Source organism: Amphimedon queenslandica, unplaced genomic scaffold, assembly GCF_000090795.2.
Source record: "Amphimedon queenslandica unplaced genomic scaffold, v1.1 AMPQUscaffold_13181, whole genome shotgun sequence".
NCBI classification, from domain to species: Eukaryota; Metazoa; Porifera; class Demospongiae; order Haplosclerida; family Niphatidae; genus Amphimedon; species Amphimedon queenslandica.
The window spans coordinates 40138-52937 of record NW_003546583.1 but is presented as its reverse complement, the minus strand read 5'-3'; the positions used below and the strand labels follow the sequence as shown (position 1 = coordinate 52937).

Sequence of the window (12800 nt, the reverse complement as noted above, 5' to 3'; positions counted from 1 at the left end):
CTTCTATTATTATCTACTCTTGATATTACATGTATGTATAGGACATGAGCACAGGATGCCAAATGTGTGTTTTGTATAGAATTACTAAAGCTAGCAAGACATGTTGCAGTACAATAAGATTGACATCAGTGGTTGAGAAGTAATTTGTATTAAAAGTGACAGTAAAGAGCAGTGTGCATACTAATTGAACCATAGAGTCAATGTATGTTTATAGCTGCCCATGCAGACCATTATTTACTAGTTCTTTGTATACATTTCGGTGCTTTTTCTGCCGTGAATCACAATCCATTGCTCAGTTTTAACAATGCAGTGCTGATACAAGATGAGCTGCAGCGAGTCCAAGCAACCGTTATAAGTTGTATTTTTATGATTGGTTTTGTTTTATAGCAATTCAGTAAGCAAGAGAGGAGATCTTTTGTTCCATCATGAGGAGGAAAAGCAATGGATTAGAAGATATGTGGTATGAAAACTATTACTTACTAGCTGCATATTCATTGTATTATGTAATCATATTATTATTGTTGTTGTTGTTGTTGTATTTTTGTTTTTCAGGTTGTCAGAAGACCTTATGTATTGATATACAATAATGATAAAGACATGGTAATTAATTTAATAATGATAATTCATGGTCTGTATTATTTATGATTATTGTTTAGGTTGAAAGAGGGATGATTAATCTAGCTAGAGCTAAAGTTGAATATACCGGCTTTATGAAACTCAATACTGTAAGAAACTGACTATCTTAACAGTAATAATAAATGACATTTTCTTTTAATTTTTTTAGAATAATAATTTCCAGATATACACAAAGTTTAGGAGCATACTACTACAGACAACAGATAAGGATTTATTTGATTGGCTGAATGCTCTAGATCCACTACTGGCATGAACTATAAGGTACCACATACATGTACATGTAGTAAAAGAAGATAGTAATTAATATAATGAAGATGTCTTGTAGATGTAGTAAAAGAAGATAGTAATTAATATAATGAAGCTGTCTTGTACATGTAGTAAAAGAAGATAGTAATTAATTATAATCAAGATGTCTTAAGCCCAACATACACTATGCAGCATTTGATGTAAGCAACTTGTTGCATGCAACACATTTTATACAGGAGTCAATGGAGCATTTTCTGTTTCATAATATATTTTTAATAAAAATTAATTAGCAGCAGCCCATTTCCTGTTTCATAATTCATTTTTAATAATAATTAATTATCAGCAACTCATTTCCTGTTTTATAATTCATTTTTAGTAATAATTAATAAAAATTAATTAGTGACAGCTCATTTCCTGTTTCATAATTCATTTTTAATAAAAATTAATTAGTAGCACCTCATTTCCTGTTTCATAATTCGTTTTTAATAAGAATTAATTAGCAGCACCTCATTTCCTGTTTCATAATTCATTTTTAATAAGAATTAATTAGTAGCAGCTCATTTCCTGTTTCATAATTCATTTTTAATAAAATTTAATTATCAGCGACTCATTTTCTGTTTCATAATTCATTTTTATTAATTAATTTAACTAAAATTTCATTAATTTATTTCTAGATCACAAGAAAATACAAGAAGAAGATCAAGTTAATACAATAATATTATGACATTACACAAAAAGATAAACAATGTTAATAATAATAATAATAACACTATTTATGATTTTTAGTTGATTTTTAAATGATATTCTAGTAACTGATCATCAGTGAGAGTTGCTGGTGACCCACACATTGCGTCATAGCCTTGCAAAGATTTGGGAAATGCAATCACTTCCTTTATTGTCTTTGTATTGCATAGCAAAGCAATCAATCTATCCAGACCTGTGGATAAAAAGAAAGAACAGTAAATGTAATGTACTACCTTTCTATTACAGTAAATGTAATATAGAAAATTTATACATGTAAAGAGCAGCATATTAAAACATATTAAACTCAAATAGCTATTGAAAGAAAGCAGTTGTACACATAAAAAACAACTGGCTAAGATTATGCAAGATATAATACTTTATACCTAAAGCAATGCCACCATGAGGAGGACAGCCAGACCAAAGTCCTTTGATGAGATGAGAGAAACTGGTTGTCTCAGCTTTTAAGATATTCTCAAATACGTGCTCCTGGAGTAGTGGATTGTGGATCCTAATTGAGCCACCTCCTAACTCCCAGCCATTCACAACCAGATCATACTGCTGACCTACAATCTGATAAAAAAAAGAGCAATTCTGAATAATAGAAGTAAATATTATGCTACCGAAAGTACATGATAATAATATACTCTTGATACTACTTAACAAAAAGTAATGAAAATTCATGCAGTGAAAAATAATGTGATATAAATCTTTGCTAAGACTATTATAATTGTTAATCAGGTGCTAACTTTGGTCAGTTGATTAGCATCAGTAGAGTACATCAGTTCTTCATGTTCAGGCACTGGAGCTGTGAATGGATGATGCACTGACTTTATCACAGTCCCTCCTCCTTCCTCCTCTTCTTCAAATAAAGGGAAACCAGTTACCCACAGAAGCTCAAACTGTGAATGCAACTCCTTAGTTTCCTTTAAGAATGACCCATTTTCAATTCTAAATTTTCCTAAATTATCAAGCTTCATGTACAAAATAAATTTAAAATTAATAAATTGATTTAAAGTAAAGTAAATTGTTAATTTTCAAACACTTACTGCACTGTCTTTATGCTTTTCTTCATCAAAAGATGTCACTACACAATCTCTGTCTCCCAATATTTCCTTTAATTTATTTATTGTGTTTTCCTTATCGTTAATAATGGATTCACTTAGCACACCTCCGCCATCAGCTATTACCTGAGAACAACAACAAATAACAACAACAACAATAATAATAATGTTTCTCTCTCTCTTACATTTACATGTCCATTACGATATGTGAAAATAATTCCATTTGACATTTCCACTGATGTATCAAAACTAAGTCCTTTCTTTTGATTTAAAAATTCCTTTAAACAATAGAAACATACCGTATAGCGAGATTTATTGACAAAGGTTTTATTTTGACGAGTTGACGATTTAAAATAAAATGTCAAAATTTAATAACCGTCAAAAATTTGGTACTTTGTGCCACGTGTACACGAAGGGCACTATTCGTCAAATTAAAACTCGCCAACCCGAGAAATTTACTGTTTTCGTCAAATTTTTTACTCGTCAATAAATCCCACTATATGGTAATCATTTCTACTAAACACCTCCTGCCTTACCTTTGGGATATCAAAAGCCACTAAAGTACTTGTGTCCTTAAATTTCTCACTGAGCCAGTTGAACTGCAAATAAAGTATTGATTCAGTTCATTAAGTGACATCAGCTTACTTTCATGCCTAGCCTTGTATCTGGTTTATCTGATCCATACTGAAAGAGAGAAAAATGCATTGTATTGATTTTAAATTGTATTAACTAGGTCTTTTTAAGAGGATATAAGACAGGGTTTCTCACAAAGCATACTAAGTGAGCTAAAAGCATGCTTCATTAGCACTGCAGTAACATGCACATGGCTTTTTGAGTAACTTTAAAATTCGTAAAAATCCATTTTTGATCGGAATCAGTTCAAACTTTCCACACAACATAAGAACATGTATATGCATCAGAAAAAATTATAAAAGTGGAGAATTCTCTCCTTTTAATTTTTCACAAAATTTGGCCAACGACCCTGTACTATAGTACAGGGTCATTCGCCTAATTTTTGAGTAGCTTTAAAAATTCGTAAAAAAGCTATTTTTGATTGGAATGAGTTCAAACTTGCTACACAACATAAGAAAATGTATATGTATCAGATAAAATCATTAAAAAGGAGAATTCTCTCCCTTTCATTTTTGGCAAAATTTTAGCCAAAGATCCTGTACTATCCAACAATACACAATGTATCTTGATTCACCCACAATTTCCTGAAAGAAGACACTGATTACTTACATCATCCATGGCTTCTCTGTAAGTCATTACAGGGAATGGAGCAGTAAACTTGTAATCTAATGATTTCAAAAGCTGTGTCATCATTGACTCTATCAGTGACATTAAATCCTGAGCAGAAGTGAATGACATCTCTAGATCAATCTAAGGAGAATGAGAGAGAGAGAGAGAGAGAGAGAGAGAGAGAGAGAGAGAGAGAAAAGTCCATGTACATGTACATGTATTTAGCTACATTACTTGAGTGAATTCAGGTTGACGATCGACACGAGAGGTTTCATCTCTATAGCAACGAGCAAACTGAAAGTATCTATCAACACCACCAACCATCAACAACTGCTTAAACTAAAATATAAATAAAATCATTGATCCATGTAACATAATAATGGTAATTACATGTTGTTCTAATTATATTCTTACTTGTTGTGGGCTCTGAGCTAGTGAGTAGAATTTCCCTTTCTCCCTGGTGGGCACTAAATATTCACGAGCTCCCTAATTTAATAACTGGTTGAGTGGTTAATTAACTATTATTACTAACCTCTGGGGTTGGCTTGAAAAGTGTCGGAGTTTCAACCTCAATAAAACCTAAGATTGAAAGCAAACGTTTTATTATTTTTATTTCTCTCTCTCTTTACCTTCAGATATCAGATATTGTCTGATGATTGATGAAACTTTTGATCGAAATCTAAGAATATTCTGCAATTGATGTCTCCTAATCTCCAAACACCTCTCGCGTAATCTCATCTCTTCAGTCGTCTAACATTAACAATACAATAATAATACATGTACATGTATTATGCATGTACATCTACATGTACATAATATTTTGATTTTTCTTACATTACCGCCTGCTTTACTAAATGGATAAAATGATAGACTTTCTGATGACTTATTTAAAATTTTAATATTCTTTGCTTGAACTTCAATATCCCCTGTTGACATATCCTAATTAATGCACACAAAAATAAATAAATAATAATAATATCACATACTCATTCAATTTCTCTCATTATTTACTTTATTTAAATTGTGTCCTGGTCTGTCTGAGACTACACCCTCTACCAGTACGACAGATTCTGTTGGCAGTGACTGCAAAACCTCTCTATGCTCCTAATTAATATTCATAGTTTAATTTAATTAATTTAAACCACACCCACTTCATTATCAGTGACAACTTGAGTCGTACCGGTTGCATCTGATAAAGGAACAAAAACCACGCCCACTTTACCCATTACCCTATAAGGAAGTATAATCGGAGGAATTTACAATGGATCTTGCCTAGACTTTTGTGTCCACCCACACAAAGTCACGTGACTTCCCACGTGATCTTTCCTCAGTTCTCCACAAGTGTGTGTCCTATAAGTGTATGAGGAGGCACTGTACCAACGAAAACTCGAGAAACAACGACTTCTATAGAGAAACTTAGCAGCATTGGCTGCCATGCTTTATCCGTATACTATTACATTACTCCGCTTATACATAGAATACGGTACTTGCAACTAGAACCACGCCCTTTTGTGGGGAGTGGCTGGTTGCTGTTGCTCGTTGCAGCCAAAACAGCTCATAGTAAGGAGAAACAAGCAATGGAGTACCGCAGAGGAGGCAAAGTGAATGTATTTCCGAGTCTCCTTCCACCACAAGCAAGAAATGATCAGCTTCTCCTAACAGTGACTGCAATGGGACCACCAGTAAAGCCTACAACTCCTACTGGAGGGATTGGAGGAAGCATGGGTACAAGATTAACAGCACTATCAGATCCCTCTGCACTGGTTCAGACTAACAAGGCCATCAATCGAGAGAAAATACTAGCAAGAAGGTACACGGAGCCAAATCTACCATTAATTCCACCACAACATGTGAAGCAACTCAGAGCCACAAGATCAACTGTAAGCACTAGACCACCTTCTTACAAGCTGCTAGCACCAACTCCTACACTTAATGGTCTTGTACTTCCACCCATTGGAGGCAGTAGCAGTTCAGAGCCTCATCAGTTGATGACAGCGCAGAAAGAGGATGAGGAGAAACAGCAATCCTGTGATGAAGACGATGAGAGTAGCAATGAAGTAAGTGAGCCATGTTATAGAAAAGAGGCTGCAATCATAACTTTTAAAGTACTAGAAATTTATGTGTAGTGTTTTATTTCTTTTAGAGTCTGTTGGATGATGATGAAAGCATTGATGATATACCATTAAGTGGTATTGGATTTAAAGACGATTCATTTAGCAGCTCAACTGCATTAGCTGAGGTATCCTTCTCAGCAATAAAACCATCAGACCATACGAGCTACCCAGTAACACTTATACAAGAACAGCTACTAGCAGAGCATCAATTGCATGTTACTGGTGCTCAAGGTTCAGCTGGATACAACCCTAGAGTGAATAATATTGTGAGAGGGTTTGAAATTAAAGGCCCACTGGATAAAGATTTACTCCAACAGGCACTTGATAAAGTGGTCAATGCTCATGCTATACTGAAGTCAGCATTTAGACTGAGGAATGACAGTAATTACTACTGCAGGACCTCACAAAGTAAGACTGCATCCAATATATTAGACATCAAAGTAATCATGAATTTAATATTAAGAGCTATGTTTTTTATTATTTTATAGCTGACTCAACTGTAAAGCTTGAACTGTCAATGAGTTATGAGAAACCAGCAGAACTTATGACTCTGGCTAGAAGGAAACTATTTACTGTACCAATAAGACAAGAAGAATCCTTCAAAGATGAAAATGGTAGCACGCACTTCAGTGACATTGAGAGTGTGATTAACGAACCAGAAAACGAAGAAGCATCCCCATCAATTTGCAGCTCAGAAAAGGAGGATGAAGCAAGCAATTGTCAACTTGTCTCAGCTAAGCTGATCACCAAAAGCTCCCAAGATTTTGTACTTATCCTCTCCTTTTCAAGAATCATAGCAGATTACTGGTCCTCCTGCCTCTTCATACATCAACTGGTGGACATGTATGGGAAATTGGAGAAATCACCGACTTACAGGCCCTCAATGGCTGCTTTAAGACAAACAAGAATCCGTCAAGAGACATTTAAAAGTTTTGAGAGCATTAAAACAAGAGGAGGAAGAAGTATTAGAGGAGGAGGGAACAGTTTTGGAGTACTTACGAAGCGACCATTACCACCTCCTCTAGCTCCCTCAATAAACAAAGACTTAAAGCCAAGAGTGAGCTCTTTAGTATCATTTCTACAAGTCGCTTTGAGAGAGAAGGAGATTCTTGTGGTAAAGTCAAAAGAAAGGTTATACAACTTCTGGCAAAGCAGCATCACAGCAACTGTAAGGAGGACAAGAGGTCCACCAAGAGTGAAAGTCATCTCACCAATACGTATTCCAACTGGCATTACTGAAAGAACTAGCAGACTAGGGAACAATAGACCAATGACCTCTAGGCTAAGACCATTGACTGGTCGAGCTCGCCCCATAACTGCTAGAAGAATTAGCGTTGATCAGTCACTGTCAGGACCAGCCACTGGAACACATTACATTAAGGTAAAGCAAAAATAATACTCACTGCATAAAACATTCTTTTTATTATAGGTGGATGAGTACATTGGTTACAACTTTATCAAAAACTTTCCCGAAGAGCACAAGATTGATAAAAAAGATCTATTGTGCTTGGCTTCATTGTCAGTGTATATATTGATACTGGGCAGATGCTGTAGAGGATGGGATGGAAATAGAACTAGCAATATAGGTCCTACAGGTCCATCATCACGCACGTATCTTGACCCACTCCTTAAATTTAAGGAGAGAGAAGAGACTGCAGAGAGCAAGGAAGAGCTTATAAAGAGAAGAAGAGGAAAATTAGACACTGGGACATTCTTGATTGGAATAGATGTATCACTGAGGCAGCTATCTGCAGAGAAAACACAAGGACTTTTTGCACCGTTAACTAACAGTAAACCACATTTAATGAGCACATAATGTTCATCTATACTCATTCTATTACAGCTGTAGGTCTAAGAGTTGATTTGAGTTCGTATAAATCATTTACTGACATGATACTAGCACTGAATGAATCAGTGCATCACTGTAGATGCAATGGACACTTTCCATTTAGTACAGTAGCAGATGAAGTAAGCCATAAAACACATTTAATGTGAAGATTATGAATAATTTCTATACAGTATGGACTAGTTCATGGTATACCGGTCAGGTTCTCTTACTACAATTCAAATGATGTTCAGCAGTTGAGTGACCCCGATCAATTCTTCTTCATAGAGACTGCAGTGGGTGTTGAAAAGAAAGCTCTTTCAAAAATGGGCTCGCTCTGTTACATTAATCCACTTAACACTAAAATGGATGATAAATGCCAATTAGAAGTAAGAGCTGACAAGTACTAGATCTACTATGATATGGCCATAAAATCATGCAATTTTCACAAGTTGTGCATTACCCAGTACACATAACGTTATTAAAATGTACATCACTATAATACATCTACTATAAGCAGTATTTTGTCCTACAAATGTTTGCATTATAAGATGCTTCCTTCTCTTATATAGTTATTCATGTGGGAAGGAGTGAGACAGTACACTATTGAAGGACTCTTTATATTTCAAACAAACGGTCCATTCAAATCTGACCAGGTCATGAGGTCCTTCAACGAAGAAATGATCAAACTATTGCAACTTGTGGCACAAAATCCAAACATTGATACAGGAGCTCTGGTATCAAGCATTGAACCTCCATTCACCAACGGGGTCATTAGAGATAAACAAAGGAGAAGATAATTATAATCATTTTAGCTGAAAATCACAAAAAATTAATGTTTCATCGCTTTCTTTTGGCCGCCAGCCTTTCTCTAGCTCCCAAATTCTCATCGGATATTCCTCCAAAAACAGCACTTGGGACGGTTTGTTTCTCCAATTGAATTTCTATTTAATAATAATAATAATATTTTATTTATTTTACTTTTATTCAAAAATACAATCATTCTACCTTCTACTGGTTGAATATCTTCATCGTCGTCTTCGGCGATATTAATTTCATCCGGATTAGCATTTCTTGCCAATTCCTCCATTTCAGCAGTTGCCTCTGTACTCCTACAGACACAAGTATATGTATACACAGTAAAACTGATGCATAATGATGAAATAATTCTAATTAATGCCTACCTATTCTAATTAATACCCACACAGCAACAAAATTATTGTCCCTTACTTTACAAAACTCATTGTTTTTGTTTTCGCTTTGTCCTTTTTGGTTTCTTCATTCATTGCTCTCGCCTTCTCTTCCAACAGTTTCATGTCGTCCTGTCCTCCAGTCATGGCTTGTTTTGCAGTATTGGCCATCATTTGGGAAGACATCATAAAATTAACCTAAATTAGATTAAATTATACATGCACAAATGTACATGTACAAGTATCTCGACCCTAATCTTTGCTCTTTCTTTCTCCCTTCCCTCCCTTTTAATCTCTCTCTCTCTCTCTCTCTCTTTCTTCCTTCTCTCCCTCTTTCTTTTTCTCCTCCCTCTCTCTCCCTCTCTCCCCCTTTCACTCCCTACCTGTGTGTTATATTGTGCTTGAACACTTCTCTTTATTCTTAGCATTTCTCTAAATGTGTCCTCATTTCCATGACGTACCTCAAACTCCTGCCACTCCTTCCAGTACTTCTTAGCAGTCTACAAACAACAACAACAACAACAATAACAACAACAACAACAATAACAACAACAATAATAAAAATACACAAACAAAATATATCCCATTCAATAATGGATCAATGAATGTCATCAATGAATATCATTAATAATTAACATAAAATAATTAAAAGACAATAACTAATGAATATTGTATAACACACACAGTCACACACCCAAAGTCAGTAAATTCATGATTGATTAACATATACTGTACAAGGTACAATGGATGTAGTATACAACACATACATGTACACATTACACAGCTAGTGGCCCTACCCGTGGATCACTGAACTGAGATCCATGACTATAAATAGCTCTTGCTCTATCTATCTCACCAAGTTTAGTCTCCAATTGAGCATAACTTAAACACATCTCCCTAAAAAATTTTAAAACCAATAAATGAAATATACATGTACACAACGTAAAATAATAAAATAATACCTAGCGGGTCCTTCTGGTAATACTTCAATTGCCTTCTCATGTATTGATCTGGTCTGTACTATACCAAAGGACTCTGAGGCACGTTTAATATAAATAGAAAACATCTAATAGAGAAATAACACAAATAACAACAAAAATAAAACAACACAAGTAAATACAATGTATACTACCATTGACATGATAAACACATTATACAGAATAAAACAACACAAGTACATGTACATTAAATACAATGTGCATGTATACTATTGTACACATGATTAAACACATTATACATTTACATGTAGTCACATGTGACAGACCTCATGTTGTTCCTCAGGCAGTACTGCTGCTGTGGCTCTCTCATACACATTCATGGCACGTCTTGTTAGTCCGTAGTCTTCCTCCAGTTTAGCATAAAGCAGATACAAATCTAATGAAGAAAGAGAAAGAGTAGAAATAAAATATTATTATTATTATTATTATTATTATTATTATTATTATTATTTTACTTTTAGCATATTCAGTTGGACAGCCATCAAGTGCTTGCTCAAACAAATCTCTTGCTCTCTCTAACTTCTTCCCTCCCTTTAATAACATAATAATACAATACAATCATTAATAATGCTGTGATAGTCCATACATATCTATTTATGAATTTCGTGAGGTAATCCTTCCACAGTTCGTTAACGTGTGGCCAGCGGAATAGCGATATCCCTCTCTCGTAAGCCTTGAAACTTTCCTCAAAATAATTGTTCTCCTCTAGGAAGGAGCAGAAATTGAGTATAGTCTGTGGAGTGGCAATCTTTAGATCAATAATCCTGTTGTATACTGCCTTAGTGGTCTAAAAGAAAGAGAGGAGGGAGAGAGAAAGAGAGGGAAGGTATAAATAAAAATAAAGCTGCAGAAAGATATACTAACTTCAAGTGTTCCCAGGCTCTCCTCAAGGTCAGCATACATTGACCAAACCTTTAGATTCTTATATAATCTATTCTGAACCGGCTCACTCTAAAACAGTAAAAATGACAAAAATTAATAATTATAAAGTAATAATAATAATAATAATAATAATAATAATAATAATAATGCATGCATACCTTGTCATAGTAGGCAGCTCTTTTAGGAGGGACTGCAGTTGCTCTCTGCATCAGCTGTAGTGCTCTGTCATAATTTCTAGAAAATAAATAAATAAGTAAATATTATGCTAGCATCTTTTAAATGGGAAAATTCTATAGCTAAAAAACCATTAGTAACTATAAAATAAAATGATGCAATCTCACTCGTGCCTGAGCTCCATTTCAGCATACTCACACCAAACATTAGCTAAATCATCAACTGATTTAAACTGAACCTTAGTAGCTTTATCAAATATAATACGAGCCTATGAGAAGAGAAAGGAAAAAATGGCAGAATGAGCAACATATGTAATTATAAAACTTGATTCATTATACAGTATTTAACTACTACAGTACACATTATAAAGTAGTCAGTCCCTTACTCACCTCTGGTAGCTGATTATTAGTTTCATAGAACATAGCAAAGGCAGTCCAGAGTGTGTGTGGTTTCCCCACTGCTTGCTCTATATTGACAGTCTGAACTGCCTCAGTGAATGTTTTAATAATGTCAGAGGGTCTTCCTTCAAACAGTGCCACCCTCTTGTGCCACTCGTGGACGTTGTGAGGATTCTGACGGAGGAGGACGCTACTGAGGAGTACTGGCCTCGTGTCCATTAGGTTCTCAAAACGTGAGAGTCTTAGTTCCAACTCAACCTCATCTAATAAATAGATGTGCAATAATAATAATTTAATAATAGTAATAAAATACAGTACAAAAATTTTGAAATGGCCACTATCATACATGAAAATAGAAAAATCAATCTAATTCACAGTACATGGTAGCGTTTTATTTTAATTATTAGAAATAAAATCACCAGTGATCAAACTACAGTACACTAATGGTGACATACACTTAATGTCTTATTGCATTGTACATCATAATTCATAACATTATACAGTATAACCTCGATTATCCGGACCCCTTTGTCCATCAGGTGGTCCGGATGGGTCCGGATAAGTGAAAAGTCGGGATAATTGAAATGACCTTTAAAACCTTCATATACTGGTCACTTCCAGTAATGATTTCAGAGTCCGGATAATCGAGGTTATACTGTAATACAGTTCTCATACCTTCCTCAGTGAGTTCTGTGGTTGACTCCATCTTTGATTGTATCATTGTTTCCTCATATTGTGAATAAGCATCAAATATTTGTGTGAAATCACGGACTGTGATGACAGAGTGTATCCCCTCATTGTATATGTCCCTACCCTAATTAAAGAGCACCCACTGTAAATATTCAACATTTAGTAATTATTAGTGTTTTATGTACATGTACGCGTGTATGTATACAAAGTACTGAGCTAGTAATATGCTATGTAGAAAATTTGAGCTGTTTCTGACAAATAGTTTTGTGAGTTATGAGTATTTCAAAAACAAGCCAAACTTTGGGAAAAAAAGCAAAGGCTATAGCCCATTGTTTTTTTTTTCAAAAAATGGCTCTAAAATCACGCCCCAATTTTTATTATATTTTCTAATACATATTGATGTCCTTATGCTATGTAGAAAGTTTGAGCCAATTCCGGCTATAATTTTTCGAGTTATGGNCATTTTTAAAAATATGCTAAAATTTGAAAAATACCCAAGGCTATAGCCCATGCTTTTTTCCAAAAAATGGCCAAAAAATCANCCCCAATTTTTATTACATTTTCTGATACCTATTGACGTCCTTATGCTATGTAGAAAGT

The 12800-nt window shown here is 34.6% G+C and overlaps 4 protein-coding genes across 4 annotated transcripts in view; 2 read left to right on the top strand and 2 right to left on the bottom strand.

Annotated features, from left to right (window-relative positions):
* Positions 1 to 1710, top strand: part of LOC100640210 (kinesin-like protein unc-104) — a 35397-nt gene extending 33687 nt beyond the window's left edge. The window contains exons 42-46 of the mRNA XM_020000485.1: positions 388 to 460; positions 553 to 600; positions 657 to 725; positions 785 to 897; positions 1557 to 1710. Coding sequence (XP_019856044.1) covers positions 388 to 460; positions 553 to 600; positions 657 to 725; positions 785 to 889 — 295 coding nt within the window. The 3' untranslated portion in view covers positions 890 to 897; positions 1557 to 1710. The remainder of the gene's footprint in view (positions 1 to 387; positions 461 to 552; positions 601 to 656; positions 726 to 784; positions 898 to 1556) is intronic.
* Positions 1642 to 5376, bottom strand: LOC100640845 (aspartate--tRNA ligase, mitochondrial-like). Its single transcript, XM_011407714.2, has 16 exons — positions 5202 to 5376; positions 5081 to 5159; positions 4941 to 5033; positions 4764 to 4868; positions 4559 to 4679; positions 4462 to 4508; positions 4344 to 4415; positions 4164 to 4268; positions 3930 to 4070; positions 3333 to 3371; positions 3224 to 3286; positions 2873 to 2965; positions 2673 to 2813; positions 2373 to 2597; positions 2010 to 2196; positions 1642 to 1819 (listed from the first exon to the last, which is right to left on the bottom strand). The coding sequence occupies exons 1-16, from the start codon at positions 5363 to 5365 to the stop codon at positions 1665 to 1667; spliced, it is 1830 nt and encodes a 609-aa protein (XP_011406016.1). The 5' UTR covers positions 5366 to 5376; the 3' UTR covers positions 1642 to 1664.
* Positions 5377 to 5483: 107 nt separating this feature from the next.
* Positions 5484 to 8734, top strand: LOC109584674 (uncharacterized). Its single transcript, XM_020000488.1, has 7 exons — positions 5484 to 5986; positions 6073 to 6451; positions 6532 to 7424; positions 7473 to 7833; positions 7887 to 8011; positions 8063 to 8257; positions 8441 to 8734. Exons 1-7 carry the CDS (start codon positions 5507 to 5509, stop codon positions 8666 to 8668), a joined length of 2661 nt encoding a protein of 886 aa, XP_019856047.1. The 5' UTR covers positions 5484 to 5506; the 3' UTR covers positions 8669 to 8734.
* LOC100640718 (pre-mRNA-splicing factor SYF1-like) overlaps positions 8622 to 12800 on the bottom strand; it is a 19776-nt gene continuing 15597 nt past the window's right edge. The window contains exons 4-17 of the mRNA XM_020000492.1: positions 12186 to 12324; positions 11502 to 11773; positions 11280 to 11380; positions 11097 to 11172; positions 10921 to 11007; positions 10643 to 10843; positions 10512 to 10587; positions 10323 to 10432; positions 10021 to 10124; positions 9856 to 9955; positions 9442 to 9558; positions 9099 to 9256; positions 8877 to 8980; positions 8622 to 8812 (exon numbers count right to left, since the gene is read on the bottom strand). Coding sequence (XP_019856051.1) covers positions 8709 to 8812; positions 8877 to 8980; positions 9099 to 9256; positions 9442 to 9558; positions 9856 to 9955; positions 10021 to 10124; positions 10323 to 10432; positions 10512 to 10587; positions 10643 to 10843; positions 10921 to 11007; positions 11097 to 11172; positions 11280 to 11380; positions 11502 to 11773; positions 12186 to 12231 — 1656 coding nt within the window. The 5' untranslated portion in view covers positions 12232 to 12324 and the 3' untranslated portion in view covers positions 8622 to 8708. The remainder of the gene's footprint in view (positions 8813 to 8876; positions 8981 to 9098; positions 9257 to 9441; positions 9559 to 9855; positions 9956 to 10020; positions 10125 to 10322; positions 10433 to 10511; positions 10588 to 10642; positions 10844 to 10920; positions 11008 to 11096; positions 11173 to 11279; positions 11381 to 11501; positions 11774 to 12185; positions 12325 to 12800) is intronic.